The sequence below is a fragment of the Fusarium coffeatum genome, assembly GCF_003316985.1.
Source record: "Fusarium coffeatum strain FIESC_28 chromosome Unknown BRIP53273_contig_354, whole genome shotgun sequence".
NCBI lineage: Eukaryota > Fungi > Ascomycota > Sordariomycetes > Hypocreales > Nectriaceae > Fusarium > Fusarium coffeatum.
This window is the reverse complement of record NW_022158143.1, coordinates 39,067-61,619: the sequence shown is the minus strand read 5'-3', so window position 1 is coordinate 61,619 and position 22,553 is coordinate 39,067. Positions and strand designations below refer to the sequence as shown.

The 22,553-nt window shown below is 51.6% G+C and overlaps 3 protein-coding genes across 3 annotated transcripts; 1 reads left to right on the top strand and 2 right to left on the bottom strand.

The window, feature by feature from the left end:
• Positions 1–502: 502 nt before the first annotated feature.
• FIESC28_11026 (uncharacterized protein) lies at positions 503–10,571 on the bottom strand (the record flags this gene model as incomplete). Its single annotated transcript, XM_031165156.1, has 3 exons — positions 503–8,904; positions 9,092–9,388; positions 9,449–10,571. 3 exons carry the CDS (start codon positions 10,569–10,571, stop codon positions 503–505), a joined length of 9,822 nt encoding a protein of 3,273 aa, XP_031010784.1.
• Positions 10,572–17,217: 6,646 nt separating this feature from the next.
• On the top strand, positions 17,218–17,817 carry FIESC28_11025 (uncharacterized protein; the record flags this gene model as incomplete). The annotated part of the gene is made up of 1 exon (XM_031165155.1): positions 17,218–17,817. The coding sequence occupies one exon, from the start codon at positions 17,218–17,220 to the stop codon at positions 17,815–17,817; it is 600 nt and encodes a 199-aa protein (XP_031010783.1).
• A 774-nt stretch (positions 17,818–18,591) lies between these two features.
• On the bottom strand, positions 18,592–20,783 carry FIESC28_11024 (uncharacterized protein; the record flags this gene model as incomplete). Its single annotated transcript, XM_031165154.1, has 2 exons — positions 18,592–19,559; positions 19,610–20,783. 2 exons carry the CDS (start codon positions 20,781–20,783, stop codon positions 18,592–18,594), a joined length of 2,142 nt encoding a protein of 713 aa, XP_031010782.1.
• Positions 20,784–22,553: the final 1,770 nt, after the last annotated feature.

Below are 22,553 nucleotides of genomic sequence, written 5' to 3'. Positions count from 1 at the left end.
TTGGATGGGGAACGTAGCATCTATGTTACACTGCTGGATGTCATTACAGTATCAGTATGTATTATGTCCTCACCCATTAGACTCAACATGTTTATATCCATAACAAATAGTGTTGCAACGCATCAATACATACAATCTAACTACTACTAAAATAATAACAAATACTACACATCTTCTTAACTTCCCTCCTCAGTTTCTCGGGTATACATGTCATACAACAGCCCTCCTGGGCTACCAGATAAAATCATAGACAACCAATACTAATCAAAGCATACATGAGCCGAGTACATACGTCCAGATACAATGCAGTGCAATATCCAATTCTGGGATATCCTCGATACTCCATTCCGATGTACCGTTAGTTAGTAAAGTCACGCCAAACCCAAACACCGACCATGTTGGTGTCATATTTCGTATATAACGTGCTTGTGATATCGAACCAAGCAAATAAACAGTTAGAAACACGCTCGCTCAAAATGACTCTCATGCAATGTTCGTTCCTTCATCCCTTGATCTTCTTCCACCAGCTCGTGCGAGGAGCTGCTGCGTTTTCCGCAAAGTTCGACGCCCGGCGGGCATGGTGTCGCTCATCACTACCTTCTGATCGTCTGTCCCGGTGACGACCACCTCGCTCTCGTTCCTCCCGTCTTGCTCGTCGCTTTCGCCTTTCCTCGGCCTCGTCAGGCGTTTCGTCGGAATACTTGGATCTATGTTGAGCTCGTCGAGCTTCACGTCGTGCCATCTCATCGTCCTCAGTTTGTCCTCCGTTGACATCACCAGCTTGAGGGATCTCTGGTGGGGGTGGTGCATCGACGTGTTCCTTAACCCAGGATGAGGTTCCGAGATGGGGCCAAGCGGGCTGTTGTGGCTCTTCATGCCGTGGCCTTCGGTGGTGACCCTCAGCTCCTTCTTCAGCAGCTCGAGCAGCCCGTCTCGCTTCACGACGACGGCGACGTTCATGCTCGTCCTCGGATACATCGGCCTGTCGAGGTCGTCGACGATCGCGTTTAGCAGCTCGGCGGGCTTCTTGTTCTTCTTGCTCCGCCGCAGCTGCCGCCTCTTGTTCTCTACGCAAGCGCCTACGCTCTGCTCGCTGGGCCTCCTTGGCTTCTTGTGCTCGCTGCAATTCCTCCTCTGCTTGCTGCTCTTCTTGAGCTCGTCTTTCCTCCTCACCACGCTGTCGAGCAGCACGACGTTCGGCTCTGCGTGCATCTTGATCTTGTCTTGGGGCATCTGCCCCCTTCTCACGCTGTCGACGTCGCTCGCGACGCGCCTCATCCTTGGCTCTGCGCGCTTCTTCTTCAGGATCCGCACGTTTGGCTTTGCGTGCAGCTCGTCTTGCTTCACGGTCGGCATCAACAACTACTGCATCACCGTCCATTCGCGCAGTGCGCAGGGCTTCATCGTCAGTTGTGGCATAAGTACTGCGGCGTCGGAGAGGGTCAGGACGTTCGTTCTTGGGCGTTCTCAGGCCACTGAAAATGCCACCGAAGCCCTTCTTCGAGCCTCGCGGCAGAGGCTGGTCAGCAGGAACATCAGGTTCAACCATAATGGGTTCATCGTCTCGAGACCTTCTGTCTCGTCGACGACGATCGCGTGGGCCAGGCACAGCCATATCATCCGGCATGACCATGTCTTCATCTTCGCGAGATCGTGGTTTGTGAGACCGGCGGCGCTCGCGTCTATCGTTTGCGAGGTCAGGGTCAACCATAACAACATCGTCGTCTTCACGTGAACGTGTCTTGTGAGAGTGGCGGCGCTCATATCTATCTGGTACAGGTGCAGCACCGGACATCATGGCATCTTCGTCCTCGCGGGAGCGCGGTTTACGAGATTTGCGGCGACTGCTTGGGTCCTCCTGCATGAGCATCTCTTCAGGGGGCGGCGAAACAATCCCGCGAGCAGCCTCAGAATGTCGGCGCTTGCTGCCAAGACCATCTCTCTTCTCGCGAGTAGAAGCTGAACGTCCAAGTGGCGTTTTGCCAAATAGAGCAGCCGTCCTAGAGGAAGGTTTCTCAACTTTGTCGGATGTCGACCCTTTGGATGAGGTTTTCTCCTCTCGCCTTCTGTGCCTGCCCGACTTCTCCTGAGGATACTCATCTCGTTCTTCGCGTGGTGTCGCGCCCCATTTACCCCACGACGTCCCTTCGCGGCCAAGCTTTGGTCTTCGAGAGTGCTTCGGCTCAGGCGGAGGTGTCAGTGGAGGATCTGGGACTGGTGGAGGTGGAGGAGCATCGCGTCGAGACTTTCCCTTTCTGCTCCTTCTTTCTCTCTTCGGTGATAGGTCAACAACTTCGACAATTTCGTCGTCTGCAGGCACTTCAGGTTCAGGTTCTTCAGGCGCTTCCTCGGGAACAGCCTCAGCCTCTTCTTCGTCAGACTCATCAGCGATGTCCTTATTTGCAACTTCGGCGGGTTCCTCCTCAGGGGGATCAGCTTCAGCTGCCGCATCTTCTTCTTCTTCTTCTTCCTCCTCCTCTTCCTCCTCCTCTTCCTCCTCCTCTTCCTCCTCCTCTTCCTCCTCCTCTTCCTCCTCCTTGTCTTCAGGTGCCTCCTCAGCCTTGGCTTCTGCAGCAGCAGCCGCCTCCTTCTCAGCAAGTTCTTCAGCCCTCTTAGCTGCGTTCTCCTCGAGGAATCTCAGACGGTCTGTATCCTTTCTGCCGAGCCGGCCCTTTCTTGACTTCTTGAACTTAAGAGAATCGAGCTCTGCTTCTTCAGCCTCAGCAATAGCTGCAGCCTCGGCCTCTCGAGCTGCGGCTTCTTCGGCCTCTCGAGCTGCTGCCTCTTCAGCCTCCCGGGCTGCCGCCGCCTCCTCATCAACAGCACCGTTATCGTCTTCCTCCTCTTCCTCCTCCTCTTCCTCCTCTTCCTCCTCCTCTTCCTCCTCCTCCTCCTCCTCCTCTCCTTCTTCCTCTTCTTCTTCTTCTTCTTCTTCTTCCTCCTCCTCTTCTTCCTCCTCATTTTCAGGTGCTTCTTCTGCTTCTGCTTCATCAACAGCAGCGGCGGCGGCAGCTTCCTTAACGGCACGTTCCTCAGCGCGACGAGCTGCGTTCTCTTCCAACATGTGGAATCGATCTGTGTCCTTTCTGCCTAACCTGCCTTTTCTGGCCTTCTTGGCTTTAAGTGACTCAAGCTCGTCTTCTTCTGCTTCGGCAATAGCTGCTTCCTCTGCTTCCCTTGCAGCTTCTTCCTCTGCCTCCCGAGCTGCTGCGTCTTCCTCCGCGGCGGCGGCGGCATCTTCCTCGTCCTGCTCTTCTTCCTCTGCAGCATCTTCCCCATCATCAGGTTCATCGCCTTCGGGAGGTTCCTCCGGTTCAGCTGCAGCAGAGGCTTCCTTGGCAGCACGTTCTTCGGCGCGTCGGATCGCATTTTCTTCCAAGACCGCGAAACGTTCTGTATCCTTCCTGCCAAGTCTTCCTTTTCTTGCTCGCTTGGCTTTCAAGGATTCCAACTCTTCCTCTTCTGCCTCAGCGATTGCAGCTTCTTCAGCTTCCCGGGCCGCCATTTCATCGTCCTCTACCTCAACAATATCATCCTCCTCTTCCTCTTCCTCGTCCGCATGTGCGTCGGCGTCTTCGGCGTCTTCGGCAGCTTCAGCTTCAGCATCGGCTTCTGCTGCTTCAGCCTCTGCTACCGCCGCAGCTTCTCTGGCAGATCGCTCCTCTTCGCGTCTAGTAGCATTATCTGTCAAGACCTGGAACCTTTGCGTATCTGTGCGACCTAGCTTTCCCTTCCGGATCTTCTTCTTAGTTAATGCTGCAAGCTCTGCCTCCTCTTCAGCGATCACAGCTGCTTCGGCTTCATCGACTTCGTTTATGGCACCATCGTCAGGCTCTTGGTCAGCTTCTGGCTCGGGCTCATTGTCTGGTTCAGGTTCAGGTTCCGCTTCTAACTCGGCTTCAGCTGCGGCAGCGTCTTCTGCTTCTCGGGCCGCCGCCTCCTCAGCACGTCTAGCAGCATTATCTGTCAAGACCTGGAACCTTTGCGTATCTGTGCGACCTAGCTTTCCCTTCCGGATCTTCTTCTTAGTTAACGAAGCCAGCTCGGCTTCTTCTTCTTCTGCGATAGCTGCAGCTTGAGCCTCGGCCTCGGCGGCGGCAGCGGCGGCGGCACCTTCTTCCTCAGGTACAGCAGCTTCCTCAGCTTCAGGTTCAGGCTCCTCAATTAAGTCATCCTCGCCATCTTCGGCATCGACAAAATCATCTTCTTCCTCCTCTTCAGCTGGCTGAGCTTCCTCTTCGGCTTCTTCTGCGGCTTCCTCTGCAGCCTCTTCAGCTTCCTTGGCTGCCTGCGCCTCGGCACGCTTTGCAGCATTGTCTGTAAGAACTTTGAAACGTTCGGTATCTGAACGGCCTAGCCTGCCCTTCTTTGCCTTTTTCTTGTTCAGGGCAGCGAGCTCTGCTTCTTCTTCTGCAGCGACAGCCTGGGCCTCTGCCTCGGCGGCCTCCTTCGCAGCAGCGTCCTCGTCTTCGGGCTCCTCGTCAGGCTCGGGTTCAGCAGCGTCCTCAATGGGCTCGGGAACTGGCTCTTCGACCTCAGCTTCAGCTTCAGCCGCCTGAGCATCCTTAGCAGCCTGCTCATCCGCACGCCTGGCCGCATTCTCAGTTAGAATATCGAACCGCTCGGTATCCTTTCTACCAAGCTTGCCCTTCCTAGCCTTCTTAGCAACAAGTGCAGACAGCTCAGCTTCTTCTTCTGCGGCGATTGCGGCGGCCGCGGCTTCAGCTTCAGCGTCAGCGGCCGCCTGTACAGCAGCCTCATCATCTTCAGGAACGTCCTCTGGTATATCCTCAGCTTCGACCTCATCAACCACGGCTTCGGCTGCAGCAGCTTCTTTGGCAGCTTGCTCTTCAGCGCGCCTTGTGATATTCTCGGTTAAGAAGTTGAATCGTTGGGTGTCCTTATTGCCTAGCCTTCCTTTGCGCGCTTTCTTTGCTTCAAGAGATGCAAGTTCAGCCTCTTCTTCGGCAGCTATAGCAGCAGCCTCAGCAGCGGCTTCATCGTCAAGATCAGGTGCTTGCGCTTCAGGAGGTTCTTCGACTGGTGCCTCGACAGGTTCTATGGCATCTGGAACTGGTTCTTCGGGCTCTTCTGGGGCAGGCTCGTCTTCGACAGGGATCTCTTCGGCAGCAGCCTCTGCCTCACGAGCAGCTTGTTCTTCCGCTCGTCGTGTGGCGTTTAATGTCAGTTGGTCGAATCGTTCTGTATCCTTGCGTCCCAATTTGCCTTTCCTTGTCTTCTTAGCAGTTAGAGCAGCCAACTCGGCGTCTTCTTCAGCAGCAATAGCGGCAGCCTCAGCTTCAGCAGCTTCCTTTGCAGCAGTCTCTTCAGCCTCTGCGGCGGCGGCAGCCTCCGCTGCAGCGGCATCTTCAGCTTCTTGAGCAGCTTGGTCTTCGGCTTCTTTAGCAGCTTGTTCCTCTTCAGCCCGGGCGTCTCTAGCAGCCTTGTTGTCCATTAAAGCGTTGAGTCGATCGGTATCCTTACGTCCCAATTTGCCCTTCCGCTCCCTTTTAGCTTCAAGTGCTGCTAGCTCTTCTTCTTCCTGGGCAATTGCCGCTTGAGCTTCAGCGTCAGCAGCTTCCTTTTCAGCTTCCTCAGCTATTGCAGCCGCTTCAGCTTCGGCAGCTTCCCTTGCAGCTATCTCTTCAGCTTCGGCAACGGCAGCAGCCTCTGCAGCAGCAGCCTCTTCGGATTCTCTGGCGGCCCGTTCCTCGGCCCGTTTGACAGCATTCTCAGTTAGGATATTATATCGGTCGGTATCCTTTCTGCCAAGTTTGCCTTTTCTGGCCTTCTTTGCGTCTAAGTCGGCTAACTCCTGTTCTTCGGCAGCGATCAATGCGGCAGCCTCAGCGGCGGCAGCATCTTCTTCTTCAGGAGCGACTTCCTCCTCTGGTGGTTCTTCTGGGGCGTCTTCGGGCGTTGGATCTTCGATGTCTACCAGGGCGTCGTCAACAATTTCGGGCTCGGCCAAGGCAGCAGCTTCTTCTTGAGCAGCCTTTTCAGCTCTTTGGGCAGCATTTTCAGTAAGGACAGCAAGTCGATCACTGTCCTTTTTGCCTAGCTTGCCCTTCTTGGTTTTCTTTGCAATCAAAGCTTCTAGCTCTTCTTCCTCTTCAGCAGCGATAGTAGCAGCAATGGCGGCGGCCTCAGCAGCAATGGCAGCTTCTTCATCGCCAGCTTCAGAAGCAGCGGCATCATCGAAGTCATCAATGGGGGGATCTTCGACTTCAGGGGGGACCTCCTCAGGTTCGGGTTCGGGTTCGGGTTCAGGCTCAGGCTCGGGTTCAGGTTCGACTTCTGCTGCAGCAGCTGCAGCAGCTTTCTCTGCCCTTTGGGTTGCGTTCTCGGTAAGGATCGCGAATCTATCATTATCCTTCTTGCCAAGCTTGCCTTTCTTGTTCTTTTTGGCGGTTAAAGCAGCTAACTCGGCTTCCTCTTCGGCAATAACTGCAGCCTCTGCTTCTGCAGCTTCTGCAGCCTCTCGAGCGGCGGCCTCTTCTATAGCGGCGGCCTCGGCAGCAGCAGCTTCTTCTTCAGCAGCAGCGGCGGCGGCGGCTGCTGCTGCTTCCTCCTCGGCTGCTTTGTCTGCGCGGCTGGCTGCGTTGGCAGTAAGAAGATTAAAGCGATCAGTATCCTTCTTTCCGAGCTTGCCTTTCCTCTCCTTCTTAGCAACCAAAGCAGCCATTTCGGCTTCCTCTTCAGCAATAGCAGCAGCTTCCGCTTCGTTGGCTGCATTTGCATCAGGGTCGTCAATTTCAACAAGTTCCTCCTCAACTGGTGGTTCTGGGGCAGGCTCCTCAACGTCCACTTCGGCTGGTGGCGCTGGGTCGTCAGGCTGTTCAACAGCCATCGCTGCTTCCTGGGCTCTTCTATCTGCATTCTCGGTTAAGATTGCAAAGCGTTCAGCATCCTTCTTGATAAGTTTGCCCTTCTTGGCTTTCTTAGCCGCCAGTGCACTCAATTCAGCTTCCTCCTCAGCAATAGCAGCAGCCTCAGCTTCACGGGCTGCGGTAGCCTCGGCTTCGGCAGCCTCTGCTGCAGCAGCTTCTTCCGCATCCTTCTCGGCCTGTGCCTCAGCTTCGGCGGCGGCGGCAGCGGCAGCCTCCTCAGCGTCTTTAGAAGCTTGTCGTTGCGCAGCGTTCTCTGTTAGGATATCAAACCGTTCCAGATCCTTCTTTACAAGCTTCCCTTTCTTGGCTTTCTTCGCGGTAAGCATCGCTAGCTCTGCCTCTTCGTCTGCAATAAGGATGGCTTCAGCTTCGCTTGCTGTTACGGCATCAGCTCCAGCAGTTTCTGCTGCTGCCGCCTCTTCCGCTGCAGCAGCTTCAGCAGCATCCCGCGCAGCTGTCTCTTCTGCTTCTTTAGCAGCCTGTCGCTGGGCAGCGTTTTCGTTAAGAAGGTTATAACGATCTGTATCCTTCTTGCCAAGCTTGCCCTTTTTCGCCTTCTTTGCCTCCAGACTAGCTAGCTCCGCCTCTTCCTCTGCGATAATGGCGGCATCGGGTCCTGGCACTGGCTCTGGTACGACGAGTTCTGGATCGGCGTCCGCTGGTGGAGCTTCTGGGACTGGCTCAGGGACCGATTCAGTTGGTTCATCTGGAAGTTCGGGAGTTGCTTCTGTCGGGGCGGCTTCGGCTTTTTTGGCTGCTCGTTCTTTGGCTCTCAAGGTAAGGACGTTGTAGCGTTCTACGTCCTTCTTCTTGATAAGGTTGCCGCCTCGCTTCTTTTTCAAAGCATCCAAGGCAGCAAGCTCCTTATCTTCCTCAGCAGCAAGCGCCGCCTCTGCCTCACGGGCAGCTGCGTCTTCAGCTTCACGGGCAGCTTTCTCCTCGACTTCACGAGCTGCAGACTCTTCGGCTTCCTTAGCTGCTTGCGCGGCAGCAGCTTCCTCAGCCTCTTTGGCAGTTTTTACCTGAGCTCGTTTGACTGAATTTCCGACCAAGGTCATCAGGCGAGTAGTTTCAGCCTTGGTAAGCTTTACCTTTTTGGCCTTCTTGGCTTTCAAAGCAGCCATTTCCTCCTCTTCCTTGGCTGCTTCTTCAGCCTCAGCGTCTGCTGCAGCTTGAGCTGCGGCCTCGGCTTCGGCGGCGGCTTGGGCTGCAGCTTCTGCCTCGGCAGCTTCTGCGGCAGCGGCGGCAGCAGCATCAGCGGCGTCCTTGGCTGCTTGCTCGTCTGCCTCTTTAGCTATTGCGTCCTCCGCTCTCTTTGTCGCGTTATCGATGAGAATGTTGAGTCGTTCTTGCTCCTTCTTCAGTAGCTTGCCTTTCTTGGCCTTCTTTGATTTCAGACTCTCCATCTCCGCCTCTTCCTGCGCAACTTCAGCGGCGAATGCTGCTTCAGCCTCCGCAGCTGCTTGAGCCGCAGCGTCTTCCTCTGGAGCTTCTGGAGGTGGCTCATCAAGAGGAATTTCTTCAATTATGTCAACTTCAGCGGCGGCAGCAGCAGCTTCAGCCTCACGAGCGGCTTGAGCTTCAGCTCTTCGAGAAGCATTTCCTTCAAGAACAGTAAGGCGCTCTTGGTCTTTTCTAAGCAGCTTTCCACCTCGTTTCTGCTTTTTTGCCAAGAGTTGCTCGATCTCTTCGTTCTCTTTGGCTGCCTCGGCGTCTGCTGCAGCTTGCAGAGCGGCTGCTTCGGCATCAGCCGCTGCTTGAGCATCTGCTGCTGCTTGCGCGGCCTCGGCTGCCGCTGCCGCTTCAGCTTCGCGGGCTGCTCTGACTTCAGCTCTCCTGGCAGCATTGCCTTCAAGTAAAGTAAGTCGCTCACGATCCGACTTAAGAAGTCTTCCTCCTCTTTTCGCCCTCTTATCCATAAGGCTCGCAATCTCTTCATCTTCGCGTGCGGCCTCGGCGTCCTCCGCTTCACGAGCAGCTTGCTCCTCGGCTTCTCTGGCAGCTTGCTCCGGGTCTGATCATCGGGGTTTTAGTAGGTTCCAGTGAAAAAGACATTGGCAGTGAAGGCAGATTATCAGTCAAGGTGTCGAACGGATGGTAGATCTGTTCATCATGAACAACGAAACCAATCCCCAGCTGTCATCCCGAACATCGAGCTCCTTTTCCGATATCTCCCTTCGCATTGCCATGGGTTATCTTACCGGTAGTGTCGATGAGAAAGTCGTTTGCGCTAGGCCTCTGGTTGTCTATTGAACCCCAAAAAGCATCGTTAGGATCATGGGCGCCGGAAGTTTTAAAATCGAACGGATCGGCGGCCGGTTTCTTAGGTTTTTTGTCAAAACCCCAAGAATCGAGGAAGTCGTCGGTGCCAACAGCCTCGACGGGATCCGGGGCTGGAGGAGGAATCTCATCTTCTAATTGAATCAAGTCGCCAGCTTTCTTCTTTTTCTTACCTGTTCCCCACAGATCCCAACCGTCGTCTTCTATCTTAGGCGGCTCTGGGACTTGATGAGCTTTATAGAAATTTGACTCACATGTACTATCCTCACCTATCTTACCAACTCCCCACGAACCCCATCCCGGTGGGTTCTCCTCGGCGGGCTTTGGCTTCCCTGAGCCGAAAGTACTCCAAAAGTCATCGCCGTCCTTGTCTTCGAATGAAGGAGGGTCAGGAGCTGCCGGTATCGGGTCTTGTGCGCCCCAAAGGGAACTCTGTGGCGGATTGTCCTTCTTGCCAGACCAGCCACCCCATTGATCATCCATTGATGGGGGATCGGGTGCAGCTGCCAAAGCGACTTCCTCCATGATCCCTTTCTTCTTGGCCCGATCCTTCTTGGATATACCCCAAGTATCCCATATATCCTTCTTGCTGCCGGGTGGAGGCGCAGGTTCGGGGTCAAGGGCAAGTTCTTCCAAGATGCCACCTGGTTTCCCCTTTTTCTTCTGGCCGCCCCAACCCCAAGGGTCGTCGCCATCTTTTGGTCCCTCGTCGGGCTCGGCTCCCCAAAGTGTCGATTGTTTCTTGTCCTTCTTGGTTCCGAATCCCCAAGCATCGTCGTCATCTTTCATCCCTAAACCACCTGGCTGGTCTTTCGGCTTGTCCCAAGGATTTTCTTCGTCCTTTGGTTCTGGCGGTGGCGGCGGTGCTGGTGCTGGTGCTGGCTCGTTCTTCGCCCCTCCTCCCCAGCCCCATCCACCACCTCCAAACCCGAGTTTCGCACCCCAGCTAGATATGCTCTTACCCTCGGGAGGACTGAGGCCAAGATCTAGCTTGCTTCCCCCAAGGCTAATATTGTCGAAAGTCGTGGGTGGTTTCTGTGGTGCGCCTCCTCCGCCATTGCCATTGCCATCACCAGCGCCGCCCGCAGCACTGCCTCCGCTTGCTCCTCCATCGCCTCCAGTGTTATCGTCCTTCTGCCCATCATCTGCTGGGGGTGCAGCAGGGGGCGGCGGTGGTGGTGGAGGAGCGGCAGGAGCCTTGGCCTTCTTGGGCTTCTTCGCCGCTTCGTAGAAGCCTTGGTTCGAATTGAAGTCGATGAGGGTGTCGGAGGCAGGATCGCTAATTAGGTCATCGTTTGGTCGGCGACGCTCTTTCTGCGAATCCGAAGATGGTAAAGGAGATGAGGTGAGCCATGATGGAAGGCGCCTGTTGGCATTGCGGCCGGTGCCGTTGATGGGCATTATGGTGTCGGTGGGAATAGGGGCGTCGCAAGGTTTAGGCAAGCGCCTATACCATCGTGGAGAGTGGTCTGGGATAATTAGCGGCCTCTCGGCCACTTTGCGATGTGATGGTGAGGAAGAAACCTAAGCAAAGTGAATGACGTTAGACAAGACAGATTGATACCTAGACAGACTTTCAAACGTGTTACGATTCCGGAGCAAGATCGCTTGACAGGAATGGGTGGCGGCGGGTTCCCCCTCAAAGCTGGGGCCGCCGCCGATCGAGGGACCGGCCGTTAAACGCCACCCATTAAAACTGCTAAGCTTTTTGCTGGGAAATATGAAAGGAAGAAAAACGGGAAAGAAAACGTAAGGTAAAAAAAAAAAACAGAAATGTTGTGTAAATTTGAATTCCAACAGCTGATGGATGATAGCATAACATACATGTTGTGATGTTTGTACAACCCATGCAAGGGCAACAAGACTCAATCGGTATTGTAGAGAATACTCAACCGGCGCATTCAACGGGCACCTTGTGGTTGACAAACCATTCGCGCTTCTTGTCCAACAGTCTGTGGACGTCAGAACATAGGCCGCGGCCATTGTGAAGAACGGAACTCGTGCAAAGACGGAGCGACGTCACACACATGGAAGCTGTGAGTTAAAGACAATCGAAAGCGAAAGGCGACAAGGTATCAACAAATGAGCCAGGGCGCCAAAGTATGTAACAAGCAATGCTGAAGCTAACTGGGGATTGGTAGCGTGATGAAGTATTCCGTGTAAGTCGTAACCGGGTCAATATTGAGCGCGAAAGGTGAGGGGTCTTGTCTTGGACCTGTTTGATTCAAGGGTATCGAATGCGACGTCGTTTATGAGGATCGAGGTTATTGTCGGTGTCGTTGGGGGAAAGAGACGGTATGACGCGCTAGTAGAGAACCAAAGAAGAAGAAAAGGTCGATTTTGTTGAAAGATGAAGGATTGAGACGTGGTAATGTCAAGGGAGCGTAGACGGACGAAGGATAACCAACTCCCGGGGTAATTGATCGAAACCCTGGACGACCGAATGATTGTCCTGTCCTGTCCTGTCTTGTCTTGTCCTGTCACTTTTTCACCAACCACCCCCAGTCGTCGGATCGTCGTCGGGTCTTGGTTGACTTCGACCTTGGCCTTGACCTTGAGCTGGTCAATAAACAAATAAGCTTCAACTCAAAATGTACGACCAAAAAAGCCACACAGGGCAAGGTCAAATATCCAGACAAAGTCGATTTGATGTAAAGTGGAAAGAAAGAGACGGGAGGGGAAGAGTGAATTCACGGTGACGAGAAGAGCAAGCAAATGATTTGCAGGAAGGTACCTGGGTATGGCACTTGGAAGGGAAGGTCGGACGTGTACTGTTTCTCTCTCCATACTAACCTGGGCTTTTGGTTTGGGCACTTCAGGCCAAGATAAAATGGCCAAACTAGGTAGCCAATGACGCTAAATTTATTCCTTTAGATCGTCAGGCAGGCGAATTGCTCAGATGTTGTACAGTCCTTGGATAATACTTTGAGGCGATGAGTCGATTGAGCGGCCCAATTAACGGGCAAACGCGGGAGGTTCTACTGTACCAGCCCGTACTATCCAGTACTTACAGCGGGAAGAGATACGCTACACTTTATCAATGCAGGGGAACGTGCCCTTGAGTTTATTAGTTGTTGCTCGCTGGAGTGCGCAATAAACTAAACTAGTCGCCATCCATCCAATCCATACCGCCGCCACCACTAGACACAAGCCAGAAACGTGGGATCTACCATACGGTAGGAGAGGCACTACTGTAAGGACTTTAAAAGTAAATCTACTTTTGTGCTTAGACAGGATGAGATGCATAGACTATTCGATATCAATGATTTGCATCTCTTGATATCTCTGAGGTTTGTACATATTTCTTTACAGACACTTGGATACTGGACTGTACCTGGAATATACCACACCAACCAATAGTGCATCCATATATATATCACTATCACCATCACCAGACCACAAGATCCATACCAAAAGTGTACCCTCTCTACAGAGTCCTACACACCCTCTCACGGCTCCCTTCAGAACCCGTGCCACTTGGTACAGTCCTGAGGAGGAACCCAAGCCAAGTCTCGACTTTGTCCCAGGTCACTTTTCCATGTCGTCAACGCCTGAAAACCTCCACCGATTAATACTCAAGTAAACACCATCAGTATCTCGTGTCGTTGCACATGCACGGCTGATCCACTCGATCCAGGTTATCTTGACCAACCACGCAAGAGTCCGTTGATACTGATGCACGTCTGCAAGGTCAGGCCGCAGCGTCAACGCGTGGTTGGGTTAGATCCCTTTGAGGTACGTGTTGGTGAAGCCCAATAAAGCATCGAGCCCAGCCACCCTGAATCTCACATGCGCATTCCACTAATGGAAGCAGAGGAAGGGTTGCACTGCCTAAAGCCACCCGTTATGCGCGCCCAATTCTTGCATATGATACCCTATCGTAACAGGAGACATGAAAATTGATTGACTCATGGTGAATCGTACAAAGAGAAAATTATACAGCATCGACACTTTCCATTGCAGTTGTGTTTGGATAGTAAATGGTCCGATCATTCGATCTTTGTGACATGGCGAGAGGGGCAAATCACATTATCAACTTCGACTCTGAGACATGGTGTGGCATCTTCTCATCGCCTAGATGCTCAGAGGCGAGGGCCAAGGGCACACGATATGTCTCACTAGGACAACTCGAGCTTTCTTTACATGCCATACCACCACGAAGGATGAGACCAACACATGCAGAAGAGTACAGTACATACACAGAGTACCGTAGGTACTGCAGCACTACGAGAGGGTAAGGCAAGTTCTCCCTCAGCTTGCAAGACTGCCCTTGTAAAACGATCCGTTCCCGTTCCCGTTCCCGTCCCCCGCGTCTTCCAGGTTTCCATGTTCTACATATTTCAGCCGGGACTGTGACTTGTTGTGATATCTGGTTCCCACGACGACTGCTAACGCTTAATTGAACAGAGATCACCAGGCTCTGTCTAATGATTTGGGGGGAGCGGGTATGAGATGGCCCGAAGGAGCTAGAGTTGGATAGAGGTCATCAAACCATTTTACCTTCTATGATGGAAGCTGTGTGTACTTGATACCTGGTCCGACGGTCGTTTTCAAGCCTTGAATTGAGGTATTTTCTACGCCAGTTAACTAGCACACACACTTTTACCTCCCAGAGGCAATCAACTCTTCTCTTGTTGCCGGGTTTTGATACATGCAGATACTGCTGGGAACTAAGCACAAAACAATACTCGAGGTCTTAGGCAACTTGAATGAACGAGCCCATAAGACGACGTCGAGGTATCATTTTCAGACTCTGCTCTGCCGATGTGATGCCCCTCCAGCCCTGCCCTTCGAAGACCCTGCGCCTTAGCTCTGTGCATCATCTCAGACCTTGGCTCGAATAGGCATCGCCAGAACTCTCACCGCCTCCAGCTCCCGTCCCTACGCCTACGCCATGCCATGCCATGCCATGCACCGAAACCTCGTTCAAAAAAAAGCCCGCAGATTCGATGGGATTCATGCCACCTGCTTTGTATGGGTCGGGATTGACGACGACGCCAGCGACGTGTACGTACGTGGGCCGTTGAACGACTTGATGGAGCCGCTTTTCATGCACATACATACATGTCCTGTCTGTACTGTAGAGACCGACCAGACCACAGAGTACTGTGAGGTTCGTGGTGGATGTCACTCCGCAGAAAACAAAAGAATCGTTCTTCCAATCAGCCTAACGCCCCCATGGCGGTCAGACCTGAGAGCAGACGCCATTGTCGTCGAAAAGAAAAGGAAAGAGAAAAAAGATGAAATTAATACAGTACCGGAGCGTTGAACAATGACCGAGAATCTCTGCCCAAGATGGGACATGGCCAAGCCGGCAATTAGCGAACGACCCATGTTGGGAATGTTAATTAGTTCCTATCGCCTCGTTAGCCGCAGCAGGTCAGTCATAACCGAAGACACTGCAATGCTATGCTATGCTATGCTATGCCATGCATTGGCGACTGATGTGATTCTGTGGGTGAGTGTTCTTGAGAGCGCTGGTTCCTGACTATGGTAGCTGCAGCTAAATCACCCGAGACTAAGTCAACCGCCCAAGCCAGAGTTTGTCTCAGCCTTGACTTGACTTGGTCAAACTTAGTATGATGTATCTTGAAAGAATGCAAGAATGTCAGTTCACGCATTCTAGGGCAGGGTACTCTTGGACCTGTTGTCTGCAGGACGGGCCGTGTTTCCATGTTTCTCCCGTTCTGAGAAAGAAGCCTTATGACTCTGATTTTAGGGTCTAGTGCGGCTAGATATAGATACTACGTACTGATTAACAGGTACTAGGTAAGATACATGCATAGATCCCTATCTCGAGGTTCCCTGTTGAGAGCAGATTGAAGAATCTATTGTCAGATAACGATTCACTTGCCTCACGGGATGGCCGCAGTTGAACACACATATACGATCATAATTATACTATATAGTGTCCGCAATACCATGATATGTTAAGTTATGATGAGTGAGTGAGTCGGACAACTGCCGGATCAGGCCATGGAGTTGGTCTCGGAGAAGAAAAGCGAGAAGCGATGAGTACCTAGCTATCCGTATTGTCTCCAATTATTAAAAATTGAGGCAGATCACTTTTAGTCTTGAGATCTCAATTTACCATTCACTTGCCAATATAAAGTTAGTACGTAGCATGTAAGACGAGTTCCATTTTGCTTTGATCTTTTTCAAGAGTGTCTGTGCTCGTTATTGTTTTTCCAGAGGGGATTCATCAACAAACTCGTTAACACAAACTTATATCGTACGGAGTCAAATCAATTTGAGCCCTAGGATAATAATGACCGTGCTCATAATTCCAGTCTCTTTTGCCTTGGCCTCCCTCATCTTCGGGCCACTCTCTCTCGTTCTGGCAGGTGGTTCCTACGGGTCTCGGAAGCAGACAGCCCTGTAGAGCCGGACAAGCGCCTCGATATGGAGATGGATAACCTCCGAGCCTCCATAGCTGAGGGGACTGTAACTGCGACTGCAACTGCAACTGCAACTGTAACTGTAACTGTAGCTGTAGCTTAAACTGGAACAGGAACTGTATCCATACCAGAGGTTGATGATACTTGGTTAATTCATCTCTCTCTACAATAGGTATGGTCAGGTTCAGAAGCAATTCTAGACAGATGCTTGGTTACATGAGCAATAAAGACGCTGCGCACGGTTAACAATATTAACTTGATTCATCAAGTTAATTAGTCCGTTGATCAATTGTAATTGAACCTTGTCTGTACATACATTAATTAGATGGCATGATATGGGTGGCATGTTGGATCGCTCTCACAAAACAAAGACTCCCCGCGCACTAGCAAGCTTTAACTAAACGTTAGTAGATTAGCAGATTAGGTACTAAAACTTACCTGGATGTCTACACCTAACCAATATGTACAGTGAAGCGACACTTGTCTCGTCTTTATGGAAATAAAGAGAGAAAAAATTGTTAGTCTTAATAGCAAGTAAAAGCCGGGACTAATTCTTCCATCCTACGTTATTATCAAGCAACATCCAGATCTTCCCATTTTTTGTCTGTCTCCCGTCGTCTTCTCTCTCAGGTTCTGATGGTCTAGACCTCCACCTCCTCTCTCTGTACACTCACTGTAACAGTGCCCCATCCCTTCCAATCTGTCCCCGCCTTCAGGGCTACTATACGGTGCAGGTACAGTATATTTTTAACTCCGTCAGCCACCATTCGGTTTAGCCTCGACTCACTCGCCCATCGTCTCAACTCTCAACTCAACTCAACTCAACTCAAACTCACCCAACGCAATCATTTGTTACTCATCATCTCACTGTCGCTCCCGCTCACCCAAGCGCAAAGTGCATCTCAGCGCAGCCAACCAACAAAAGAGGCAGAGTTATATTATAGGCAGGCAAAAACCTGTGAAACGGAGGGTTATTCAACTACCTAAATTGTTCTCTTTTCCGATACGCGCGGGCGCCTATTCGCTTCTCACCTCGTGCATGCATTAGAAGCGCAGTCCGCATCCGCTTCCTTGCTTCCTGCCTGCTCGCTCTGCTCCGCTTGTCGTCGGATTCACAAGCTTTCCCGGTTCAACGACAAAGGCCAAGTCAAGGGGGAAAGGGAAAAGGAAAAGGATCGAAAACGAAACGGCAGAACCCAGTAGCAGCGGCATCTGTGAGGCGCAGACTTAAACATCTTCGTTCTCTTCTCGACCATTTCAACTTTCTCTTCCTTGGATATCAGAACTTCTCTTAAAGCTCAACCGTCCATTCTTTATCTTACAGGAGGAGAGCTTTGGCAACAAGCTTCGTCAGGTCACTACTCTCTATCTCTGGACTCCTCCTTCTCTCAATCACTCCGGATGGAATAACTATCGCCAGTCCTGTTCTCGACAATCATCATGTACGCCTTTGGATGTCTCATCAAGATAAATTTATCGACATCGCTACTATTACAATCACCAATATCAACAACTTCTAATCATTAGTCTCTACCGACCATCATCTAACGAAACGATACTCATCCACACTCTTCATCTTATCCTCCTTCCCTACACCAAACGAGAGGACTACGAAACTTCTCTACAGCGCCCAACCACCTCCTACAAAGATGCGCACAACTCAACTTCTCTCCATATCCGTCCCTGTACCGGGTACTCTCCCTCCCGGCGCTGTGTTAGCTGCACTGCAGGCCGTTGATCCATTTGTCGCCCATCATCGGACTGTGACCAAGTTGGACGAAGTTCCAGCAGATCCTGCAGACACTGCCGAAGACCCTTTCTTCGGGCCCTTTGACGACACTTTCCGCGCCTTTGAGATGCAGGAGCTTGTCAACCTTGCTCCCGGTCTAGCCAAAACGATTACCTACAGAGCCATTTTCCAAGTTATCCCCGATGGCCTTCGCTCAAGAGCCAAAGCCCCGGTGGGCGTTGTTGTCCGAGCTCAGTGGCAAGTGCGCCAGCAGCAGCGCGGCCGATCAGCTACTGGACCAATATCGCCGGCAGGTTCGGATAGCACGGCATCAGGCAGTACGGCGACGGTTGAAGGGGACGAGTTCGAACTCCACGAACAAGTTCTGCTCGAGGCCAATTCACTCCTGATGCCCTTCATCACAGAGTCGTGTGTAGCGGTTCATCGCGAGATTTGCGAGAACTTCATGGCAGCAACATTCAAAGAGTACTTTGGAACATTGCCGATGCATCATCACTAGTCGTAAGACGAATCCGATCAACTTGGAGATTATATCACGACATGCTGCGAATCACGAGGGCACGACCGGGCTTACAATGGGAAGTGAATCAAGGAAATGGTTAAGGGAGCTGTTGCACGGCGTTGGTACTGTCATTATTGGGTTCGGAGTTATGTTCACATTTCTTGTTTCCTGGGTCACTAATCTATTTTACCGTAAAGATATCCAAAGAAAGGGGTGATCAGTTACAGTATTTGGTCAGGGGCAATCTAGACGTCAGTATCTGCTCATGCATGGTTTACATAGATGCTTTTCAACTATTAGGTCATATCCACAATCTCCATGCATCCTTCCGGGATCTGTTATATGGAAGGTCAAATGAAACTGTATCTACATCTCACGAATTCGGACAGAATCGAGAGGACTGAAGCCAAGTTCATGAACCAACTGGTTATTCTCGCTCGTTTATTTCCTCAAGAGTATAAAAACAGACTCGTATTGGTATCTATGCGCGTACCGTCTATGCCCAACCTGCCGAAGTATACAAAAATAGTCATCATAATTCGCTGATGTGGCCGCTGTATACAGTTTCCACATGCCATCTAGAGCTGCCCATAGGATATTCGCCATCCAAAACCTGGAATCCCATGAAACAGGGACAGAATAGAAATAGAAATAGAAAAGAAAAGATCAAACGCTGCTAACAAAGGATTTCAAAATGTGTCGTAAGTGCTCAGTGAAGAAAGGACATTGATCGCGTTACAGGGTATTGATCCCTTCATCAGTGAGCCCGCATCATCGGCCACCAAAGTCACTGGCATATCCCATCTCACCGAACCCTTGACCCATGCCGCCCTCGCCAAACCCTGTTCCAGGGCCGCTCACGTATCCTCCATCTTCATTTTCGTCGTAGTCACTGGCATCAAACGATGAGCGCCCGCTGACTTCGTCCTCCATACCTGAATTCACATCAGGAGTTGACCAATTCAATTGGGCCAGTGCAGGGTACTGCGCCAGAAGAGCTGCCGGGAGCATGGGGTTGCCTGAAGGATCCATAGGATAGACAGGGCCATCCATTGGCATACTGGATGCGGCCGCCATGCTCTGTGCCATATTTTGCTGCATTCTCTGCTCTTGCCAGAGTCGTTGTCGTTCCATCATTTCTTCATCCAACAGAGGTTTGATGCAGATACGGCCTGCCTCAGATCTAAAGTGGCGACCCAAAGCATCGGCACGGGCAAACCGCCTGCCGCAGCCCCATTGGCCTCCCACCTTGAGATCGCCCTTGCACACAAACTTCTTCTCTCCAGAGTGCAGACTTTCGTGACGCTTACGGTCGTGTTGTCTCGCAAAGGCTTTTCCACAAACAGTGCATACGAAAGGACGCTCATCGGTGTGTGTTCTTAGATGCGAGCGCAGGTTGTAAGCACGTGTAAATCGCTTAGGGCACAGTGTACACTGGAAAGTGGCTGGATGCTTCTGAACGCGCTTGGCAGCCCCGTTGTCCTGGTTATTCTGGTATTCAGGGTCTGCCAATCGCAGGGCAATGACGTTGTTGGGTACCGCCGATGTGGACTGTCTTCTTCGGGAGGGCGAAGTGCCCGCTTGCCTATCAAGAGGCGACAGAGACCTAGAGTCTGGGCGTGCTAACAAGTCGGCACCTAGAGAAGGCGACATCATGTTCGCATTGCCTTGGCGACCCATCATGCCGCCGCCTTGGTGGAAAGGGTCTGTCACGGCACGAGGACGGGATCTTGGACGACCTGAGACGTGTTAAACAGTTTCAACAAATAGATGTTCAGTATCGACATACCTCTGTCGGGGGGAGTCAAAGAATCTTGATCCATACGCGATTTGGGTTGATCAAAGGCACCTTGCTTAGCATTCGTAGGTGCAAAATCAATGTTGATGGCGGGAGGTGCCATTGACGACAAATCGGCACCTGATGGCTGAAGGTTAGGGAAAGCCTCAACGGGCGCATTGACGTCGGAGTAGGTAGAGGGTACCCCATATGGGTTGTGAGGCGCTGCCAAACCAAAGCTGTTTTGATTCAGCTGGGTCAGGTCGGGCATCTGCTGAGGAACAATGCGAGGGCTAATGGCGGGACTATGGGACGGACTACGGCCCTGGTGTCCAGGGCTACCACCGACCTGAGGGTCGGAAAGACTAAAGTTACCAATGCTCAACACTTCCTGATATAAACCGCCATCTGAAGGGCGATGGGCAGGTGAATGCCCGCCAATATCGGTTTCAAAAGACTCGGCGCTAACAAGATTGGGCGATGGAGCAACGGATGAGACGTCTGAGTATTCAGATGGTGTGCGACGGTGGCCCTGGAACTGAGGTCGGTTCCAGTCTGCTATTTGGTTTGGGAGAAGAGCATCTGCAGGTCCAAGAGAGGCATGTCGCGAGTGACTAGGCGGAGATGAGAATTGATGCTGGTTAAATGCGGGTGACTGGTGAGCAGAACCAGGCTGTTGAGCATCATGCTGGAACAAGTGAGGAGGGGTGGGCGAGTGATGCCCTTGCGCCGCCATGGTATTCATATCGTTGGGGTTCAAAGTAGACTGGTCAAACAACGGAGCGTTGAACTGGTCACTCTGGCCACTGGTACTCGGGAAAAGAGAGAAATCGTTGTCGTTCAGGTTGGGCGACAGATAAGCTGCCTGAGACTGGTTGTTGAAGGGCAGCGAGGTGTTACTGGGGTCGAGAATAGCGGGGTCGGATAGATTGGCCTGGCCGAAAGAGTTGGTCTGCTGTTGATGCGCAGGTGGAAGATATGAAGGCGACTGTTGAGGGCTCAGGAAACCAGAGTTACTGAAGGAATCGTAGGACTGGTGGGCGGACTGATCGAGTGTAAGACCAAGGCCGACGGATGGATCGTTATGCTGATAGGGCGTAGGCGACGGGGAGTGAGAGTGGTTTATATGAGACTGCTGATGGCCAGTCGAAAGCGACCGGCCTCGAGCCTGAGCTTGTTGATCCATGATGTTGCCGAGTTTAGAAGCAAAGACAACCCAAACGCAAGCAAAACGAAGCCAAGACGGAACGAAACGACGCGGACGAGGCAGTCAGCCTTCAGGCACCGTGGCGATGCGATGCCGCGCGGGGGGGCTGTGCGCTCACAGGGTGATGCAATGGGCGGGGGAGCGTCCTATCACGACAGCCGACGCGTGGAGGGGGTTGCGAAGCGCGCAGGAAAAGAGCGGGATAGGTTTGCAGAAGAGAAATGGAAGAGAAAATGCGACGCAGAAAAGAAGTGGTATGACGAGGCTTTGTTGATGCTGCTGTGGTGTTGAAGTATGGTTGGGCTGGGCTGGGTCGGGTCGGCCGCGCAGATAGATGATGGTGGAGAGAGTAGAGGTAGAGATGTGCGACGGGTATGCTACTAGTAATATTGAGGTGGCTTCTAGTTGGACGTGCTGTAAGGGAACCTTTAGTACCTGGTACCTTAGGTAAATGTTCCAGGGCGGGTAAAATTAAGGTAATCCAGGTCGGTCAATGCTCCTGGACCTGGGGTGTGTGGTACGGATACAGTAGAGTCGGTAAGGCAGTAAACCCCCGCCAAGACATTTGATAATTTACTAGCCTGGTCGATTACCTTTTTTTGTGGTCTTTTTGTGTTTAGAAATTGAGTGGATGATAAATGAGTAAGACGGAGAAGAGAGGAGAGAACCTATGAATGGAGATGGCGGGCGGTTAACTAACTGCAGGTCGCTAGGGATACCCACCTCCACTGCTGTCCGCTGGAACGGAAGGGTCCTTGTGGCTGGTCCCTTCCATTAGGTTTCGTCCAGAATTCCAATAGAAGCTGGCTCATGCAGATGGGGTCTATACCTTACGTACAACGTCTAAACGGGTAGGAATTAATTCTATGAAATGTATGGATGAAATGATGCCCGGGCTTGATTACTAACAGCACATGCCCTTACATCCATCCATTTAAGTCGAACAATAGCGCCGAGGCTGTGCAGAGACACGTTGAACAGATGGGGCCTCAAGCTTATTGCCTACCCAGGTACCTCGGGCTGTCAGGTCAGGAACAATGGATACTACCTATCTATCGAATCAATAAAGTTAAACCAGATCAGCAAGGTCTTGCTAATTTTAAAACGATGTCAGGACCGGATCGTTTCGATCGGTTACAAGTGAGGCAGACTCGCTTCGCTTCATATGGAGGATTATGACAATCATGATATCGCTAAATGGATACTATAAGCATTATACGATGATGCATATTGAAGTGAGCAGTCGAACTGCAACGGCTGGCTATCAACTCTTGTTTACTCTATACTCCTAATAAGAATTACTTTCTACTCTTCAGAAAATATCAGAGACTCATTACCTATTGAATCAATGCATCAAACATGGATCCCCATACGTAGCATCCCGCTTGTTTGGGATTGGTGGCCCTAAGTAAATGAGCATCAGCACTATCCAAATACCGAACTCGCCATTTAATTAGCGGCACTTTTGCAGGCACAAATGATATTTGTTTACAGTTATGCTTACCTAGGTATGGATGTTGATCCAGATGAACTGTTGTAGATATGAGCTATATGTGACTGACAGATGTTGGTCTCTACAGAGGTAGATGGATTGGATGTTTTTGTCATTAAAGTTTCCTGCCAATTCTACTAATTACTTAGATCTAACCTAGCCTACCTAGGGAGAGTTATCTCTAAGCTGTGTTAAGCGTGTTAAGCTTCATGTCAGCTGTTGTGTCTTGGTTGTCATCAATTTCTGATACGCGCTTG